This window comes from Telopea speciosissima, chromosome 5, assembly GCF_018873765.1.
Source record: "Telopea speciosissima isolate NSW1024214 ecotype Mountain lineage chromosome 5, Tspe_v1, whole genome shotgun sequence".
NCBI classification, from domain to species: domain Eukaryota; kingdom Viridiplantae; phylum Streptophyta; class Magnoliopsida; order Proteales; family Proteaceae; genus Telopea; species Telopea speciosissima.
In genome coordinates this window covers 1223350-1244393 of record NC_057920.1, presented here as the reverse complement: position 1 = coordinate 1244393, position 21044 = coordinate 1223350, and the positions used below count along the sequence as shown (strand labels likewise).

Below are 21044 nucleotides of genomic sequence, written 5' to 3'. Positions count from 1 at the left end.
CAGCATCTGGGTCTAGTCAAGTAAACCAGGTTAGTGATATCATTTGGATTCCAATTTGAAAGTTGATAGCTCGAGCAGAGAGTGCAACACCGACACACTCAGTCATCTTGTTAGGAGTTAGGTGTCAGAAACAAGGGATAGGTAGACAGTGTTAGGGAATAATTGCACATTGACTATCTGGGGTCTTGGATGACTTTGTATATCAGTTGTAGCTTTCCACCTAATAGCTTAAAGATTTTGAATTGGATAACTTAAAATTATAGCAGAGCCAACACCAATGGTCACAAGTAGCTGTTTTTCCTTCCGGATCGATTCTCCCCCGTCCTCCCCCTTCTAGTTGTGGCCCACATGTAGCTGTTTTCACCATAAAGAAAACTAGCATGCATGTGCATTCACACACACGCACATACAAATGAATACGGGTGGGATGTGAGAGGTTGTGCGCAAGATTCTACACATTGGCGTCGTGCATTTCTTTTCCCTTATTTTTAAACATTGTATATATTTTTCTTCAAAGCAAGGTATAAGCAAGTGAATGTTAGTAATTATATTGGAGAAAGTTTTCCTTCATCGTGCGTGACCCACAAATCTAGGGTTATTATTATTTCCTCTATTTGCTGAAGATTTGAAATACCCTTCACTGTTCTAGGAACCCATCTAAAGATCGATGATAGCCATCAATGAGCCAAATCATGGTTGAAGAAACACTCTATACAAAAATCCTAAACTCAAAGACATTCTTCAACGTATGTTTTTTGGTTAAAAGAAGTTTTATTGAGAAGACGATCATGGATTACACATGGCTCATTGACACAAAGTTCATGAAACCAAGGAGTGGAATGTGATCCGCCATTCCTTGATTTCGATGAACCTTTAGAATTGATGTGTGGTTTGTGTGATTACTAAAATTAAAAAAAAATAATAATAAAAGAGTAGAATTTGGTCATGTTGTCTTACATGTCATTGAAAGAGCCTTCCTTACTAGGGAATGGGCAATACCATTGGATACCCTATGAACATAGTTGGAAAAATAGTCAACAGAAGGAGAGGAAAGTTGAACAATATCCTGTAAAACTGGTGAAACCATAAGTGGAGCTGGTTTGTTGGGATTTTGAGATAAAGAAACACTTCTTTACTATCTGATTCCACTTGAATATGAAAAAGCCAAATACAAGAACGTGGGTTAGATCCTGATCTGATAACCAAGGCTTCTTCTATAAGAATATCAATTAAGAGTGTTGGTTCTGAAAATGCAATTAAACAGTTGAGCACCCAGATGATCTCTTGCAATAACACAAATTCCATCCGAACATGAGTCTTTTGGGCCGAGAGCAAAATCACAATTAAGCTTAAGAAGCCATTAAGAGGAGGATACCAATGCTGTAGCCTACAGTGCCTTTGAGGAGAAGGAGATGGAAGTTGATAGTATTGGGTATAGAAGTTACCTCCACAGAATTCATGAAATGTTTTGTATCATGATCTTTCCCTAATTAACAAAGAAAAAAGATCATTCCCAATCCCAAGAGCTTGAGCGTGCATGACCAAGAACTAATAGTAGCATGACACAAAAGGTATTATCCTACCCTCCCATGTATCATGTATATGTTTCCATTCCAACTTCCAAATGCTGGTATCGCTGATGATATATAGTCTTTTTTAGAAGACAAAAGTTTTCCTTCACCAATGGGGTGGGAAGAATCTCTCACCATTTGATCATTCAAATAAATAAAATGGCACCGATGCTCATGGTCAAGGAATTTCTCCATCACCATGGATGAAAGAAAACTCGATCTTTTTATATATAGACGATGGGATATATAGTTTGCCATTTCTCACAAAACATTTTTTTTTATTTTTTTTTGGGGGAAAACAATAAAGGGAAGCTAATGTCTCGGCTAATCAGATTTGGCTAAAATCAGTCATGAGTTAAGTTGAAATCGACCAAATTCTGACCTAACCCTTGAAAGGTAATATTAATGAATCAAGATTGACCAAGAGAAGCTGATCCATCCCAAATTTAAAAACCCTTCCCACAGCCGTATACGTAAGTACATTTCCGGAGTTTGACTTCATTGATTGAATGGTAGGTGAAAGTTTTAAGTAAATAAGTAGGACATGTCAACCATTCATTACCAAGCAAAAGCGACTCCACAACACCAATTCATATTCAATAAAAAAAAAAAAAACACTTGACACTCACGAGCACGGCTCACCATTATGGAGAGCGACATTATTCCTCACCTTGAGTATAATTATTTTGGGGCGCTGTTCTCTGTGCCGCAGCGTAGGTAGCACCTAGACACATAGGGATGTAAACGGATTGGATTCAGTGCGGATAGTGTTATATCCGCATCTGCATTCGATTAGCTTTCGGACAGATTCGGATAGTGCTAAACAAACACGGATCGGATATTTTATCCGTTTACATGTAAATATAGCTTTTTGGATAGTTGTAGTGTATCCGTATCCACATCCGTTTAGCTTTCGAACGGATTCGGATAGTGCTAAACAGATACGGACATGAATATGGAAACGGATTTCGGCTATTCATTTACACCCCTATAGACACATGGGAGTGGGTGCAATGACCACTCTGCCCCCTGAGTGGCAAGCCCATGTGCTTGGGCTCAGCCTGCGCTACTGCACAAAGAACATTCGTTCAATTTTTATTTATTTATAAAAAAAGAAGTATAAATATTTTCTTTGGAGGGAGTTCACTCATGGTCAATGAAGAATTCAATAGGGTATGGATTGTATGTAGAAGATATTGGAGAACAATTAAGGATATTATTGATTTTGTACTATCAGATGGGTGCGATTTCCCTTCACCCACAACACACGTAAATGCTTTTATTTATAGAGCATATTTTATTTTTTTGAACAAATTTCACTTTACTACCTAGAATCTCTTCATCGCTCATATTTTGTAAGCGTGACATGTACAATAGAGGTGAGAATTAATGATGACATATGAATCCAATCATATGATCGTCTCCACTCAGAGGATAAGAACTTAAATCTTTTATTTTTTAGGGGATGAAGCAAGTATAGTGTATTTATATATATATATATATGTCTTTTGTTGGGGACCAAATTATGGTGAAGAGATACATATTTGATTGCTAGATGGAACTGTTGAAATAATGACAAGGGTATTTCAAACTTTGGCTTTTTTTCTCCAATTACTTGAACCAGTGAATCTAGTAATGCTAATCACAGCTATTATTAGAACTATCAAACATGGAATCAAGGGTGAGAAGGAAAAAAAGATAAGAGATTCCATAATATAAAGATAATATATTAAGCAAGAAACGTTTCTGGTCCACCGTATAGGTAATTGACACCATGGTTTAGAGTGTCAGACCATTCAAATGGAATAAAACATGGCCCCTACTATATAAATCGTCGAAATTACCCTCCCTTTTATCCTTCCCTATCTTGCCTTTGAATCCCCATGGTCTATCGGCAAGTGAACTCTTTCTCATATATTAATAATGGAAAAAGAACTTTGTTTGGGAGTGTCATCTATGTCAACACTCCCATGAGTCAATCTCTCTCTTCTCTATATGAAAAGACATCTATGTCCTCTTGTTTTTGAAGAGGAGAGAAATAGACACTCGTGTAAGCCACACTCCCGCATAAAATGCAATTTCTTTATTAATAATTAGGGTTGATGTTCTCTGTGCCGCAGCACAGACTACAACCAAAACACATGGTGCGATATTCCCATCATTCAGGGGGGTTGGAGCGATTTGCCCACCCCATGTGTTTGGGTGTAGCTTGCACCCTGGGACCTATACCGCGTGTACTCTCCTACACGTATTAAAATCCTCTATAGTATTGGTGGGGCAACAGTACACATCCGGCAGCACAGCAGAGGCCTTGTGTGCCACTTGGCCTCTGCTGTGCCATCGGATGTGCACTGCCACCCCATCGGTAATGCAAAGGATCCTGGTCCCCACTACACCAGCCATCAGCCCATCAGCCCTCTCATCCCAAAATGCAAAATTCCACCTAAAGAGGCGAATGCGTCATACGCACTCCGCGTATTGCAGAAGCAACCCCTCGTGGTTGTACCCTTTCTCACTCCCACAGTCCCACTCTCACATATAAATAAATAACCAAACAAAAGGGCAAAGTAAAAAGACACGTAAAATCGAAATTGCACACAGACGTACTACAAAAAGAAAAAGAAAAAAAGAAGCAAGGATATCCTACGTGGCACGCTCCCCTTAGCTTGCGACACACGTACCCCTTACCCACATCACCTCTTTAACTCCGTTAAAATTAACGTTACCCCCGCCCCATGAGAAACTAACCGACTCTCGACTCCATGTATCTGACACCCTGACGGTGTGCTATTTCGTTTAAATCTTTAAACAACCTTCTTCTTTTCTCCCCCCCCCCCTCCCTTCTCACAATCCACACCACCGAGATGAAGATGATCTGAAAATCTCTCTCTTTCTGGAATCGAGTTCGCTTGGAAACCCACTACTTTGAAAAAAAAAAAAAAAGGTAATTATTTAGTTACGTCTGTTTCAGGTTTTATTCGTTTTATCCCATATGGAAGAGGCACGGTGTGTGCTTGCCTTGTCTATGGTGATCTTCCTCGACTGATGAATCTTAATAACAATCAGGGGTGAACGAAGTCTATTATCAGTATTTTTGGAAACCCTAAGCCTTCTTAATTTCCTCTGCACTAAATACCCGATTTCACTGTGATATTACTGCTTCTCTCGCCTTCATTTTCGGTTCGTTTTGACCCTGTCTACTACTCACTTGGGCTTCCTTTCCATTTCTATGGAAACTGTACTTCGTCAATGTTTCTAATTTGGTAATTAATAGCAGTGATTTCTCTTCTATCCTCCCGCTTCCTCCGTTTCTGGTTTTATATATATATATAGTCGAATGGAAGTTTTATGTTTTAGCGACTTTCGTTTATCTCTTTCCTTTTCTGTGTTAATTACTTCTTCCCACCTAACCCCCCCCCCCCCACTCCTTTTTCTCCGTCTTCACTCTTTTTCTTTTTCTTTTTTTTTCTTTTTTTTTTTTTTTTGTGTTGTTTAATTGAAGTTGGAAGCTATAGATACCTCGATTGAATGCGTGAACCTGGTTTATTAAATCTAAATTGAAAATTTTTCATTATTTGTTTTGACCGGGAAATTTGATTTTTAATTTGAGTGTGTTGAAGTTGGAAGCTGAAGATGACCTCGATTGAATTCATGTACCTGGTTTATTAAACCTAAATGAAAATTTTGACTTTTTCATTATTGTTTTTGACCGGGAAATTTCATTTTTATTTACTTTATTCCTTTTTGGCTGCTCGTTTCTAATACCCTATAAGGGTTAACCAAATACCTCCAATTCCTAAACTCGGACTGGTTTAGAATTCCCATTCTACAAAGTATAAACTGGTTCTGTCTCTGTTTATAGGTAGTTGATATGGCTTTCCTATTACGTGTTGGAGGACGGGAGTTTCACTTTTAGCTGCTGGGTTTTGCTCTGCATCTTTCCCCATCTACTATTATTCTGGGAAGTCGCGACCTTCAGATTGATTTTCTGCTCTGTTCAATTGTGCGATAGAGAGATTTAACGAGGTAAGAGTCTTTTTATTCTTCGTTATCTTATTCTCGAGGGATCATTTGAATGCGATCTTTTGTACTTCTTCTTTCCTATCTATGATTCCAGTTTTTCAGCAAGGATGCATGGATTGTTATCGTTTTTACCAATTATGTGAGATGTTTTATATTCACGATTTAAAGTCAATTGTTCTCGCTATTGACAGTTTGCCAGTTAGGGTTTTCCTAGTGTTTCTCCGCCTTCTGTAGTAATGCTCTTATTAATTTTTATTTTTATTTATTTTTTGTTTCATCTATAGAATTGTTTTTTATGATTAATTGACAATTAGATTAATCACTGGCTGCTTTGAACCATATTTGCTTTCAGTTTCCAAAGGAACTATTGGACTCGCTTGTTTCTCCGCAGAGCATTTGGATGAACAGTTCTGGATGAAGTATAATAACGTGATAGACTTTTGCTTGTGTATGTGAGTGAGCATGGGTTCTGCCTGTTGTGTTGCTGCAAGGGACAAGACTCTACCTAACACAACCAGTCCTGAAACCTTACAACATAGGAATGTCAGATATTCACCCTCATGGAGCTTTCGATGGGAGAACCGGGGGCGTGTAGCGGGTGAAGTGGAGAATCACATAAATCAGTTTTCTCGTGGAAGCAGTGGGAATTTTTGCCTGGAGATAAAGGAACATAGGGATGTGGAGATGGGAGATGTTTCTGATGGAGGAAGTCCACTTGAGAATTTTCGAACACCCACTCGGAAGAAATTCCTTGTTCACGAAGGAGCCGCTGTGAATCTTACGACTCCAGCTCCTGGTAAAACCTTTTGGATCTGTTAAAAATTTGTTGCCACTAATATTAGCTTGTCCTGAAAATGTCCTTTTCCCTTGTTCTGTTACAACTTTGTTTGGATGTGACATGCTTTTTTGTTTTATAAATATGCTCCATTGTCTGTACATTGAGTGCTGTAACTGGTTATACTTCGCTTTGTAAAAAGCTTTTTTCAGTCTCTTCTTTTGGTTGAAGGCAAAGTTGTTACATGCTATATTAGTTTGGATTAAGTATATTATTTGAGTATGGATTAGTATTATAGGTTGCACGTTTCAGATTATGAAGCACAAAAACATTCACATTCTTACATTTTCCTAGGTTCTTCGGGTGATGCTTGTAATCTCATCTGCGGGAAACTGTTGAATGGATAGAGTTAAAAGCTTAGTATTGTCTCTAGGTCCTAACAATGTCTTTTGTCAGGCATGTGTGAATCAGCTCACATGTTGATATTTGTTTGTCTGTGTACATATGTGATGGATAAGGACTTTATAAATGATTTTGCATTGAATTTGTGTCAATGGCTTTTTTCGTTTTTCTACTCCCTCTCTCTTTGTTCTTTAGTATGATTTATTTTGGGCTGTGTTTACATCTAAATACACCAGTGAGAAGGTGATATGGTGCAACTCCACTGAAAGCACCAGTGAGAAGGTGATACAGGGCAAATTTGAGGCTGTAAAAGGGATAGAGGGAGGGCCATAGATGACATAGCATAGGTGCCATGGTACCAAGCCAAATCAAGGCATTGGTCAAGAGCCTAGTTGCCTAGCCTCTTGCCTAGGTGGCACAAATTGACCAAGGCAAGCCATGATTTGAGGATGAATACATATGAACTTATGATAATTGGTGCCTAGCGGCCCTAGCCTCTTGCCAGATGCTTCTAGATTGAATTATGTTAGTGATTTGAGGTGGTAAAAGGGACAAAGGGAGGGCCATAGATGTCATAGCATAGGTGCCATGGCACCAAGCCAAGCCAAATCAAGGCATTGGCCTAGAGCCTTGTTGCCTAGCCTCTTGCCTAGTTGGCACCAAATTGACAAAGCAAGCCATGATTAATAGGTGACACCAAATTGACTTAGGTGAGCCATGATTAAAAGATGAATACATATGAACTTATGGTAATTCGTGCCTATAGATGTCATAGTATAGGTGCCATCGCACCAAGCCAAGCCAAATCAAGGCATTGGCCTAGAGCCTTGTTGCCTAGCCTCTTGCCTAGTTGGCACCAAATTGACCAAGCGAGCCATGATTAATAGGTGACACCAAATTGACTTAGGTGAGCCATGATTAAAAGATGAATACATATGAACTTATGGTAATTCGTGCCTATCCTCTCATTAGGTACTTCTAGATTGAGTTATATTCATGGAACTAAATCTCAGTTTTGACAGAAATTGAGACGAAACTTAAGATCGATACTGGATCTTACCAGGTTTTGACCATATTTCGATAGTTTCAACAAAAATTCGACCAATTCGACCGAAAAATACTGAGTTTTGACCAGTTTAGGTAGTTTCGATAGTTTCAACCTGTCCATGACATTTCGAGTTTGGCCCAGAAAGTAGTTTCGGACGAAACCTGGGAAATCTCAGTTTTGGACAAGATCAAAACCGGCCTTGAAACCGAGATTTAGAACCTTGGTTATGCTAGTGATGTTGAATATTGTACCGTGAGGGGGAGAGTTAGTGTTAAGTTGAGAGTGGGATAAGTTTAACTTATGTCATAGTCTGAGTTGGTCATTGTTATTAGTTAAGCCCTTTACCAAAAAAAATTGTTATTAGTCAAGTCTGTAAGTCTTGTTTATTGTCTTTGTTGTAATAAGGACTCTTAATAATAACAGTATAAGTGGTGGACCTAGGCCATGATAGGAATACTTCTGAACCCTATTGTGGCACTAGGATTTCAGCCCTTGTTCTCCATCATCTTCTCTCTCTTTCCTCCTCTTCTTCTTCACTGGTCCTGGTTGTTAAGTTTAAGTTTCATCAAATGGTATCAGAGCAATGAAGAAGAAAAGGAGAAAAAAAATCTCCTGTGGATGCTCTGTTTTTTTAGTTAGTTTCCTGTAACCTGCAACTCCTCATCTCTTTTCCAATCCTGCTCTGTTTAGCCTGAAACTCTATCCATCATCTATGTTCATCTATCTCTCATAAACCCTATCCATAAACCCTCGTTTTACACTCTGTTTCATAACAAAACGTGTTACCATATTCTGTTCTAGCCGCTGGCAATATCAAACCTCATTGCACATAGTATTTTTCCTTCAACTTTTGACCACAGATAGACCCTACCAGGAACCCAACTCGGCCTTGATTTCAGCCCCATTCAAGCCTAAGTTTGTGAGTAATCAATTTTCCCCTGTTGAGTCCTACTTCTGCCCTACTTTCTGATTTCTCAGTTTCCCTTTGTTCTGTCCAGTTTCTGAGTTGACATTTTGTTACTATTCATCAACCTATGCTGCTCTTTTATCAGTGGTTCGCAGCAACCTATGTTCTTTCTTCTGTCTTCTTTGCTACTCTTTCATCACTGGTTCGCAACAACATATGCTGCACTTTTATATATCTTCTTTTTGAAGATACTACTTGCCTTCTTTGAGAAGGGCTTATGATGTTCCTGTTGCTGCTATGATATTTTGGTTTGTGGTTGGTATTCTCTACCTTTTATTTTGCTTCTTGTTGTCTTGTTGCGAATGGAAAGTGATTTGGCTGAGTACTGGCTTCTACATATGGTTGTCTGTTCAAGTTGGGTTCTACATATGGTTATCTGTTCAAGTTGGGTTCTGCTGGTTATGTCTATCTTTGTTGTTCCAAGTTGGAGCCTAGGATATATATGCCCCAGTTTGAGGGGGAGAGTTAGGCTCTGTTTGTTTGACGGATAAAAAAGGGGTGGGAAACTAGTGAGGGTGGATCCCACTTGTTGTGAGTTGGGTTGGCAAGGAAAGGGGGAAGGAAAGGAAATAATGGAATATGTGCTTTTAGTGGGTTGGAATTTGGTGGGAGAGAGAGGAAATGGTGGAGTGGGATTCTATTGGGGGGAGAGAGAGAGAGATCTTTTCCACCCGATCTAATTAAACACTCAAATTTGTGGTAGTTTGTGGGAAACAAGTACAAGTTTCCCACCCCTTTTGACCTTTTCCACTTTTCTCCGTCAAACAAACATGGCCTTAGTGTTGAGTTGAGAGTGGGAGAAGTCTAAGGGTCTTTTTGGTTTCATTTTTCAAATTTTCATGTGTTTGGTATCATTTATTAAACTTTTTTTTTATTTAAAATAAATGAAAACACACCTAAATTCTTAATAGACTCGAGCGTCTATTATGGATTATGGCCAAAACAGTTTTTCCTTCATTTTTTCGCTCAAGTTTAATGAGCACATGTTCATAAGCCCTCAAAGTCGAGGGTAAATGTGTCATTTCATACTTTAATTAGAAAAACAAGTCCTGGTCCCTTCTTCCCATTCGCCCCCTCCTCCTCCTCCACTTCTTCTTCTTCCTGCAACTTCATCTTCCCTCCTCTTCTTCTTCCTGCAACCCCACCCACCTCCATCCCTTGCTGCAACCCAAACAACCCCACCCGCCCCTACCCCTGCTGCAACCCAATGATTTGAGTGAGGAAAGCTTATGAGAGGGGCTTCCCATGTAGCAGAACTAAGTGCCTCATCGTAAATTTCAGAGGACATGCCATTAACAAATAAAAAATAAAACCTGCTCCTAGTTTCATTTCCCTACAATTTGCAACCAGGGGATAAATCCTTCACTTCCAATTTCAGAAGAGGGGAGAATACAATGACCTGATACAAAGGACTCGAATTCTAACTAATGCTGACAGTGACCCCCTCACTATAGATCTTATCATGTTCACAAAACAAAATCAACAGTTGTCCTCCACACAAAGAAATCACTGTTGATGGAGAAAGCAAAACATTCACCGAAAAAGGAAATAAAAAAATGTAAAATTGAAGAATTTCCTGTAAGCCTTGAACAGGGAGCAGTGTTGTCAATGAAAATACAGGGACAGTAGCCCGTCCTTATCCCACGCTCCCCCTCCTCTCAACCCTAACCTACCAGCCTGTCTCCCGCTCTTCTTCTTCTGTCTGCAACCTACCCCACACCACCCCCGCCTCACCCTACCCCATTCCCTCCATCCCCATCCTGTCTGGCAGCCCACCCACCTACTGGCTTTTGGGGGAATTTCTTCACCTTATGGTTTTGTGTTGATTTGGAAAAGAAGATGGGTGATGGGGGAATTTCTTCACCTACCACTAGAAATTGTTTGCGCATAACTACTTTCCAAATGATTTCTCATTCTGTACCCTATTATGCCTAGTAGCTACCAAACAGTTTTCATTTTTTTTTTATAAAAAAACTTTGTATTAATGATTTTTTTTAAATAGGCCATAAACAAAAAGAAAAATGATACCAAAAAGACCCTAAGTTAGTCATTGTTATTAGTGAAGTCTTTAAGTCTTATTTATTGTCTTTTGTTGTAATTAGAACTCTTAATCATAACAGTATAAGTGGTAGACCTAGGCCCTGATAGGAATACTTTTGAATCCTATCATGGCACTAGGATTTCCCCCCTTATTCTTCATCATTATCTCTCTCCTTCCTCTTCTTCTTTGTCACAGGTCCTGGTTGTTAATTAGAACTCTTCATCATAACAGTATAAGTGGTGGACCTAGGCCCCGATAGGAATACTTCTGAATCCTATCCTGGCACTAGGATTTCCCTCCTTATTCTCCATCAGTATCTCTCTCCTTCCTCTTCTTCTTCTTCACAGGTCCTGGTTGTTAAGTTCAGGTTTCGTCACAAGTGATAATTGCAGCTTCACTTTAAGGCATGAACTTATGAGTCAAATGCAATTATTCAACAAGGAAAACAATACTCACAACGACATTGCAGCATGAACACAAAAAGGGGGCAGGGGTTGGGATGGGAGAAGATGATAGAACTGGAATTTCATTTTTGTTTATTACCAGAAGGTTAAAGGAATGTACACCCATCAACTAACACACCCACGGCCCAAAAATTGAACAATGTTATGCCTAGGAAGCATCATATCGAACAAAACATGGTGACCTCATGCCTTGACCTCCACTAGACACTGTTGCCAATGGGAGACCTTGACAACTTTGACCTATATCGAAGTGGCGAGTAAAGACGCAACACACAAGTGTTTGAGTTAACAGTGGTTATGGGCTTAAATAAAGTGGAGTGGTTAAACGATATTTCTGTAGCCAACCACAAGTAGTTGAATGAAAATTAGTTGAGTTGAGTGTTTTTTTTTATCTTTTATCTTTCACTTTGTTTAATTGATATTCTAAAGGTGATAATTTGCTGAAGTGCACAATCTTCTTGGGGTTTGATACAGGTTTGTGACTCTAACCATGCTGATCGAAACCTCATCTTTGATTCTTGTTAGAATTTTGTTGAAGCTTCATGCAAATGGACCCAACTCTCACTGATGATGTCTGTTATGTATAATAATTTGTGAATGAGGAAGAGAAGCAACATATACTTTGAGTTACCTTTATGTTTAGAACCATTTTTGCTTTCTGTGAGTAAGTAAGACATAGGGTATTGGTATGTGTGGGAGTGAGAGAAGCATGTAAGCAGTCGGGAGGTGCCAACTCGTACTAATGCGGTAGTCTTATATACTTAGCTGCAGCTCTTATGTCCATTTTCATACAACAACAACAACTCTGTCTTATCCCAACTGAATGGGTTCGGCTACATGAATCCTTGTGAAGGCGAGATATAAAAATTAAAAGTAAAGAAAAAGAACACAACACATCAACTACCAGAGCAGTCTTATACAAACTAATTGGAGTCAGGTACACAGGTCCTTGCCCTACTGTCAGCTCTATTCGAGGTCTTACTTGAAATAAGACCTAAGTTATGCATGTCTTTCTTCACCACTTTTCCAAGGGTCATTTTAGGTCTGCCCCCAGCTCTTTTAGAGCCTTCAATCTGAATCGTGTCACTCCTACAAGCTGGAGCATCCGAAGGCCTCCTTTGAACATGGCCATGCCACCTCAGACAACTTTCTCGTAGTTTATCTTGAATTGGGGCTATTCCCAAACCAGCTCTAATACGATCATTCCTTATTTTATCCTTTCTGATTTTGCCACTCATCCATCTCAACATCATCAGTTCTGCCATGCTTAGCTTATCTATGTGATGCTTCTTAACTGCCCAACACTCCACCATATATCATAGCTTGTCTTATGGCTGTCCTATAAAATTTTCCTTTAAGCTTTAAAGGGATTCATCGATCACATAGCACTCCGGATGCACCTCTCCACTTCAACCATCCTACTTTAATCCATTGAGAGGCATCATCTTCTATATCACCTTCCTTACTGATGATTGATCCTAGATACCTAAATTTTTCCTTTAATTTCCAATTATGTCCATTTTCATAATTAGAAATTAATAAAAGATGCTGCTTTGCTTAAATTTTGAATTTCTTGAATTCAAATCCATTCTTTGCGCATAGACGTAGAGGAAAAAGAAAGGGAATGGAGAAATATAAAAGGGAGAATATCTAAAGGGTCCCTTGTTGGAAAAAAATATAAATTTTGCAGCTAAGCTGAACATAATCTGAAGATGAGTACCAAAAAGAAAAAAAAGAAGATACTCTGAAAATAAGGTACTAAATAATTTTAGCATTTGTGAAGCAGAAAAAAAGGGAACTGAGAAAAGAAAAGACATAAAGCTTGAGGATAGACCTTTCCTGAACTTGATAGATCTTAGTATATTAGAAAAGCATAGTCTGATAACTCCTCATTTGTTCAGACAAATTCCCCTTCTGATGAGCTAGCTTAGAATACAGTGTTGACACCAACTGCAGAGGGATTCTATATAAATTGGTTTGTGCTAAGGGATACCCATCTGGGCTTTTTGTTTTAGTGCATTAACAACTGTCTTGTTTCATTTATCTTCCTGCCTTGTGACTAATGAAATTTTTTTATTCATAAGAAGGATAAATTTTTCCTAGCTCGCTTTTGAGGCTCGCCCCTTCGGTAGAGGTTGTCCTCTATTAGGAGAATTGCCGGTGCAAGAGGGTTGGTTCAGATCCATTTCTATGCAAATTTTTTCGTATCAAACTATAGTGCACTCTTCTGTATGCTCGTCTAGCTTCACCATTTGTCCAATCAGAGCAGCTACTCTGTGGAGGATGTCTGCGACTAATAGGGTAGCAAACTGAAAAGCTTGCCTTTGCGGAGTGGACCAATATTCCGTACCGTACGGACTGCGTTGGCAAAGCTAACCTCTTCCTCCCAAGATCTATTTCTAGATTACATATTACTAGTGAATGAGCATAATTGACAAGTAAGAAATTATTCTTAGGGATCCAAGGTCTTAATGTTTCCTTTGCTCTGTCTGTTTCCATGTAAACTCACTTGAAAATTTTACGTGGAAAGTGTTAAAAAAAAATTCAATGTTTTTAGGAGGTCAAATATGATGTAAAATATCATTGTAGATTCTTCAATGCTTATTTTCCATTTATTTTAGATGGTAAATTGTTTAAAACAATTATATAGATTGTCACTATGACCAAATTGGAAGTATGCAAACCATACCATATGGTTCTCACATGGTCATTGGTCCCACAAATACATAGGCTTTTTGTATCCATCCAAGGCAATAAGGGGTGCTCTCAAGATATTGAAAATTTTACAAGAGAAATTTTATGGTATATTTGTGCATAAGATTTTTCAGGGAAATTTTTGGAAAAAATGTGGTCCCACCTAAATTTTCATGGGGAAATTTTACAAATTTTAAAACAAGCAGTAGAAAATTGGATTTTACGGTAAAATTTTCTTTTCTGGTTATTTTAAGCCCAAATAAACGGAGCCTTAAGGAAAAAGCATAACCTTCCCCTCACAGACTTCCAACAGGTGATGTAATCCAACTGGGATCTGCTTTGACCTCCAGGTGCTGCTAATCAACAATAGGGGATATGCCCACACCAAGTGATAAGTTATAAATTTGGATTTGACCAAATCTGCCTCACCAATAGGACCTGGACATTCCTTCTGCCACACTGGGATACACCACAACATTAGGACCTAGGCCACCAAAAGAGCATGTATATATGGAAAGTTATATAGAATGCAACTGCAGAGCACCGAATGCTGCGCAATCAAGGAATGAGTGAAGGATGAGAAGCTTTGGGTGCTGCTAGCTAAGACATTTCTAAATGTGGCGTTTTGCCCTTGCTCTAGCTTTATTTCTTGGAAGTGGGTTTTGCTGCCCTTCCTTTTCATCCCCCTGCAGTTCAATGAAGTTTTCTTAGCTTCATAAGTTCTTAACATTAATTGCTGTTCCTCTCTCTCTCTCTCTCTCTCTCTCTCTCTCTGTGCGCGTGTGTGTGTGTGTGCCCGCATCTGTGTGTATGTGTGCCAGTGTTGGGGTTTGTATATTCCTTTGAACCTAAAATATGAAGTACCTTAATCAAAGAAAAATAACCTAAAAATATGGAGTATATATGCTTGTATTTGGAGCTTGTAAGGTAATTATATTTTGTGAATGACCATTCATTCCCCCCTCCCCTTTGTCCAGTGATTATTTTTCTTTTTCAGTGTCTTCTGAACCTAATATTGTGTTAATCCTTAATCAACTTTAAACTTTTGTATTATTTTACCATCTTCTGAACCTAATATTCTGTCACACCCTTAATGAACTTTAGCTGTAGTAATGTTTCGACATTTGATGTGCACTCTGTGATTTTGTATGCTGTGATCTAATGTTCTTTACGTGCTTGAAACAGATCCTTCCTTGGGAAACGATTTGTCTACTATGGTGAGTTATGCATGTTGGATCTCCTCTAGTCCTCTACCAAAGTAGGGCAAAAATGGACTCCGTCTTTTCTGGTGCTTTTCATAATTTTATGAACCTGGTCTCTCCTGCGTTTTTGGCTTTCATTTTGACATCTCAGCATCTTGTTGTTTCATAGGTGAAAGATTTAAGAGAATCATCTGCAGTCGCTGATCCTTCAGTGTCAAAGGTTTCATTTTCTGTGGCTTCATCTTCCTGCTCATCAACATCCAAACCAGACCCTTTATCATCTCAGAGCCACACTCTGCCTACCGACTCAGGTCCATCTACGCAGGCCAACCGTTCACCTGGACACCAACATGTGAGGCAGGTCTCCCAAAACCGAGTACCTGAATTGAAGTCACCAAACAACTCAGTGTCTGAAGGAAGACATTCATTTGTGCTTTCTATGTGCAGCAATGACCCTACAATGGGCTCCCAAGGAGGGTCCTCGGATGGTTGGTCCATGCAAGCCTTCTCTGAGCTTGTGGCTTCTTCTCAAAGAGAAAGGTGGTCGTTTGACTGTGAGAGCTTAGGCTCCAGCCGCGGCAAGTTAACCAGATGCAATAGTCGGCTGTCAATGTCTCCATCTGTAGATATGCAAACATGTGGAGTATGCTCAAAGCTTGTAATAGAGAGAACTATATGGAGCAACCAGAAAATAATTGCTACTAGTGAGCTCGCTGTGGTTGCTGTTCTTGTCTGTGGCCATGTGTTCCATGCGGATTGCTTGGAGCATTTGACACCTGAAAAAGATAGATATGACCCTGCATGCCCGTTGTGCATAGCTGGAGAGAAACAGGTTTCTAAGATGTTCAGGAAAGCATCCAGAATGGAAGCAGATTTGAGGGCAAAGAACAATAGAATATCCAGAAACCAGGTTGTGGATAGTGATTTGGATGACGATTCTATTGTACCCAACAACCAGAAAGGTAGTGGACGGCACGGAAAAGTTCTAAAGTTGGGGCCTAGCTCCAGCCTTAGGAATTCTTTTGGGAAGCCTTTCTTGAGGCGTCACTTCTCACTTGGGTCGAACAGGAGCAGATCCATTTCAGAGAATGATTCTCCGAGAAGGAAGGGGTTCTGGGCAAGACACCGAAAGGAGTGAGGTCCCCCACTGGTAAGAGGTGAGCAGCTCCATCTCTCAAATATTTGGTTCCTTTTGTCATCTCTAATGGTGCTGGAATACCCTTTTCCCTTCTCAATGCTCCTAATAAATACGGTGTTCTTCATTGCTTAAATGTAATTTCATTTCTTGGGGGAACACTTGGAGCTTCTGTTTCATGCGGAGATGCAAGTAAACCAAAACAATCACTACCATTCTCATATCTTGCTTGAATTTTGTTCCATATCTTCAAATCACTGTATGACTTGCAGTGTTTTTAAGATGGACAAAGCTCCTCCCTGCAATGTCTGTTGAATGCTTACTGGTGAACTGATCAGTTATATTATCCACCGAATCGATGATTTTATTTACAGTTGCAGTAAGAAATATCAAAGAATGGGTTGTTTTGTGAACTTCCATCTTATTGTAAAGGAGAAAGAATGTGGTTTATACACCCTGTCATAGGCTCTTTACTATCATTTAATGACTGGTTTCTTGTATGCAAATCGAAACTCCTCTTTATTGTTAGCTGTGTATGATGTCAATAAATGGGAGCAGCGTGTCTATTCCTCCATAGAAATAAAAGGTAAAACAATGAAGTAGGCAACCTTTGAATCGGCTGTTGTTTACTGGATGGCTTTGAGAAATTCGGCCTAGAGCTGCAACATTGTAGTGTTTACAGTGCAATGTTTCTAGAACAGAACCCAAAATAGGCGATATTGCAGATTTTCACCAAAAAATAAAAAAGGATATTGCAGATTACTTGCCGGGACCTAAATGTCAAGGCTTCAAAGGGAACTACTATCAGTTAATTGGCTAATAAGTCAGTGAGTCAATACCCAAGAAATTCATGGTTCAAATGGAAACTATCTCAGAAGTTAAATTTGTAGTATATAAATATCGACAAAGTTTTCTTCCACTTCAGACACTGTACTAGGGTTTACAAAACCCTAAAAGGCTTTAACGCTTTAGTATGTTTCCCAATGTAGGGAATCTCCTTTAGCGCGGAAAACTGACAACAGAAAAGTAGCACCTAAGAGCTAAAATGTCCTCAGAAAAAAAACTGTAACATCCTTGATCTGAATGCTCCGAGGCTCCGAGCTAATAATAAGACATCCCTCAGAGTCTGCCTCAATCACAGTTGCAGAGAGACCACAACTATGCTTGCAAATAGCTGCAACAAAGGATCCTTTGAAGTTCCGAATAAAGACATCACTCGGTTGAGGATGGTAGTTGGGGTTTTTGAAGGAATAACACAAAGGAATTCCTTGCTTTCCAGCTTTGCCAAGCTAAAGATGTCCATTGAACAAAAATATCATTTTTGTTAGTGAGGTTAGAAATTTGCAACAGAAAGTTAAGAGAGAACTTCCTTAAAATTGAACTTCCTTACCGAATACCAGTACCATATCGTATTACTCGCATATTTGCTTATATATATACTAATTTATATATAATAAATAACATATTTATATAAAATAATAATTTTTATATCTAAGAATATAACATGTTAAATATAATATATTTCATATTATATATACTAATTTTTATATATAATATAAGAAATTGCATAACGAATATCATATACAATACCAAATACATACCGAATAGAACCATATATCAAATTGGTATCAGACAATATGGTATCGATATGGAGTGTTTGGCTTTGGTACCATACCAAATTGACACCCTTAGCTCCAAGACTCAACGTACAGTTCTAGAGGGAGCATGAAGGAAATCAGATGAGGGGAAATATATACCTTTACAGAACTTTAACCCAAAAGGCATTGCCTAGCAAGCATGGCAACATTGAAGCACTTAAATTCCTAAATCCCAACCCTCCTCTTCTTTTACTAAGACAAACTTGATTCCATTTAGACCAAGCACCCCTTTATTAGAGTTGTCCTTCTATCAAAACTTATTAACAACTTTACTTAAGTCAGCACAAGTAGAATTTGATCGATATGGTACACTACCGTGGTTATACATTGCATGACCTAATTTCCCTATTTCTCTTCAAAACCTAATCTAATCATTACATTCTCCACAAAACCTCACTCAATTTTATCATAAACTTTACTCAAATCAAGCTTCATTTTTTATTCTCATTTGAGAAAGAATTTTATGAACCATATAAATGTCACAAGAAATAGCTCTTAAAGGAATGAAAGCATTTTAGAATGAACTAACTACAGAATTAAGGATAAGTTTGAGCCTATTAACTAAACATTTGACTATTATTTTATAGATGATCTAGCAAAGACTAATTGGCCAAAACTAGTTGATCTCACTTGGATGGCCTTGCTTGGTTCTCAGAGTATATTTTTCTTTTCCTTTTTTCTAGCTCAGATTTTAGGATATATTTGATGGATAAATACTAGTAAATATATTTTTTCTTTTTTAAAGATAAAGTACTAGTAAACTTACTACTAAGATATCTGGAAACAAAATATCTAGCACACCGACCTTAAACAAAAGTTCTAAGATCTCACAATCTCAGAACTTTACTACCGACGTTTTTCTTTTTTTCTTTTTTTTTTTGTGGGTAAATTGCTACCGACGTATTTACTATTACTTATCTGCAAAACCGACAAGAAGAGACACGTTCCTAGCACCTGTGGTGCCACATTGTGCCTTACCATGCATAACGTGTCTTTTTATTTTGTTTTTATTTATTTATTTATTTTTGGGGATAAATCTAAATCCTCACCATAACGTGTCACCGCGAAATGTGTCAATTCACTATTTTGATTCTCTATATAAACAACAGAACTAGCCCTGCAAAACTCAAGCAGGTGTGATTTCATTGATCAAAGTTCCATCTTTAGAAAAAGGATTGCAGAAAGATCTCTAGAATCTCGGAGTCTAGTCTATAGCAGCTTAGTCTTTCTTTTCTTTTCTTTTACTTGAAAAATGGCGGACAGGCGAGATGAGTATGGAAACCAAGGTCGCCAGACAGACCAGTACGGTAACCCAATTCAGCAGAAAGATGTGTTCGGGCAACAAACCCACCAACATGGAATGGGCACGCAAGGCACGACTGGGTACGGCGGTGAACCGATGTCCGGGACCGCCGGGCTCGGTGGTGGCCAGCAGCAGATGCATCGCTCTGGCGGCTCCTCCTCCGTAAGTTCTACTATTTATAAAGACTATAGTAGTAGTAGTAGTAATTCTTTGTTTGATTTTTTTTTTATTAATAACGTGTTTGATATTTTGTTTTGGGTTGATTAACGTGTTTAATTGTTTGGGTTTGGATTACAGTCGGATGAGGACGATGGTCAAGGTGGGAGAAGGAAGAAGGGATTGACTGAGAAAATAAAAGAGAAGTTGCCAGGGGTTGGACGCAAAGACCAGCAGACCATGGGCACCGGCGGTGTTGGAGGCTATGGGCAGGAGCAGGGGCATCAGACCAACGGCACGGGCGGTGTTGGAGGCTATGGACAGGGGCAGGACCAGCAGACCATGGGCACCGGTGGTGGTGGAGGCTATGGGCAACGGCAGGGGCATCAGACCACTGGCACTGGCGGTGTTGGAGGCTATGGGCAGGGGCAGGGGCAGGGGCAATCAGACCACTGGCACCGGCGGTGGTGGAGGCTATGAGCAGGGGCATCAGACTACAGGTACCGGTGGTGGTGGTGGAGGCTATGGGCGGGGGCATCAGACCACAGGCACCGGGGGTGGTGGAGGCTATGGGGAGGGGCAGGGGCAGGGGCAGGGGCAGGGACAGGGATATGGGCAGCAGCAGGAGAAGAAGGGAGTGATGGAGAAGATCAAGGAGAAGCTCCCTGGCCAGCACAACTAATCAATCTATTATCTCTTCGGCGGTGGTCTCTAGCTTGTTACCATATATATATATATATATAAAAGTATATAAATAAGGATATGGATTGTACTTTTTACATGCTACAAATAACCAAGCTTTTGAGGTTTAAAATTGTGAAATCCACAGCAACGACTTTGTGCTGCTGATGTGCATTTCGGTTATCTATCTATGTATTAGTTTTAAGTTTTTTGCTTCTTTCCTTACTGTTTCTAACGTAAGTGTCGTGTCTATCTCAGTCGGTTAAATATGGTAAATGCATCTGTTTGTTTAGATAACCACCTCTCTCTCTCTCTCTCTCTCTCTCTCTCTCTCACCTTGTTAAAGGCACAAATCTACGTTACATATGTTTCTCATAGATCGAGCTTTATTCATAGAATGAAGGCATATATATAAAAGTGAATTAAGGATCTTTGATGAGATATCCCTCCCTTGCTCAACACACAATTCAATTTTGGTATGTTGGGTGTCTTAAAATGGTGAGAGCATCAGTTTTGGATAAGAAATAACAGCATCTATTGTCTACTGAACACCAACAATAGTCAGAACCGTCTTTTATTCATCATACGTTCAATTGGTGTCACTTGTTTGTTGTGAAATTGGATGATGCTTAATTGTATTGAGGGTTGTGTTCTCTTGAGGGGAGCATAGCCTCTGTACCGCCGAGCCGCACTGTGAATCATGGGGGTAGGGGGCGGTTATTTTTGCCTCTTCCTTGCATAGAAACTTTTTTCCATGAGAATTTACGACCCTTGTGATCAATTCTCTTCCCCTTTTTTGAAATGACTACCTGAATACTCATCCTGTGTTCCCTTATTTGGTGTTTGGTCATGTCCCGCTAGTTTACGTACACCACATAGGTGGTGACGTATTTTTTTTTTAATAATTAATGGGGTAAATTATAT

At 39.2% G+C, this 21044-nt stretch overlaps 2 protein-coding genes across 3 annotated transcripts; both read left to right on the top strand.

Moving 5' to 3' along the window:
- The first annotated feature begins 5936 nt into the window (after positions 1-5936).
- On the top strand, positions 5937-16587 carry LOC122662077. 2 transcript variants are annotated; one of them, XM_043857635.1, is made up of 4 exons: positions 5939-6390; positions 15171-15202; positions 15357-15544; positions 15635-16587. In XM_043857635.1, the coding sequence occupies exons 1-4, from the start codon at positions 6057-6059 to the stop codon at positions 16323-16325; spliced, it is 1245 nt and encodes a 414-aa protein (XP_043713570.1). In that variant the 5' UTR covers positions 5939-6056; the 3' UTR covers positions 16326-16587. The 2 variants fall into 2 exon arrangements, with proteins under 2 accessions (XP_043713569.1, XP_043713570.1); XM_043857634.1 differs by having other exon boundaries at positions 5937-6390; positions 15357-16587.
- A 3117-nt stretch (positions 16588-19704) lies between these two features.
- Positions 19705-20121, top strand: LOC122661725 (glycine-rich RNA-binding, abscisic acid-inducible protein-like). Its single transcript, XM_043857221.1, has one exon. The coding sequence runs from the start codon at positions 19705-19707 to the stop codon at positions 20119-20121; it is 417 nt and encodes a 138-aa protein (XP_043713156.1).
- The last annotated feature ends 923 nt before the right edge of the window (positions 20122-21044 follow it).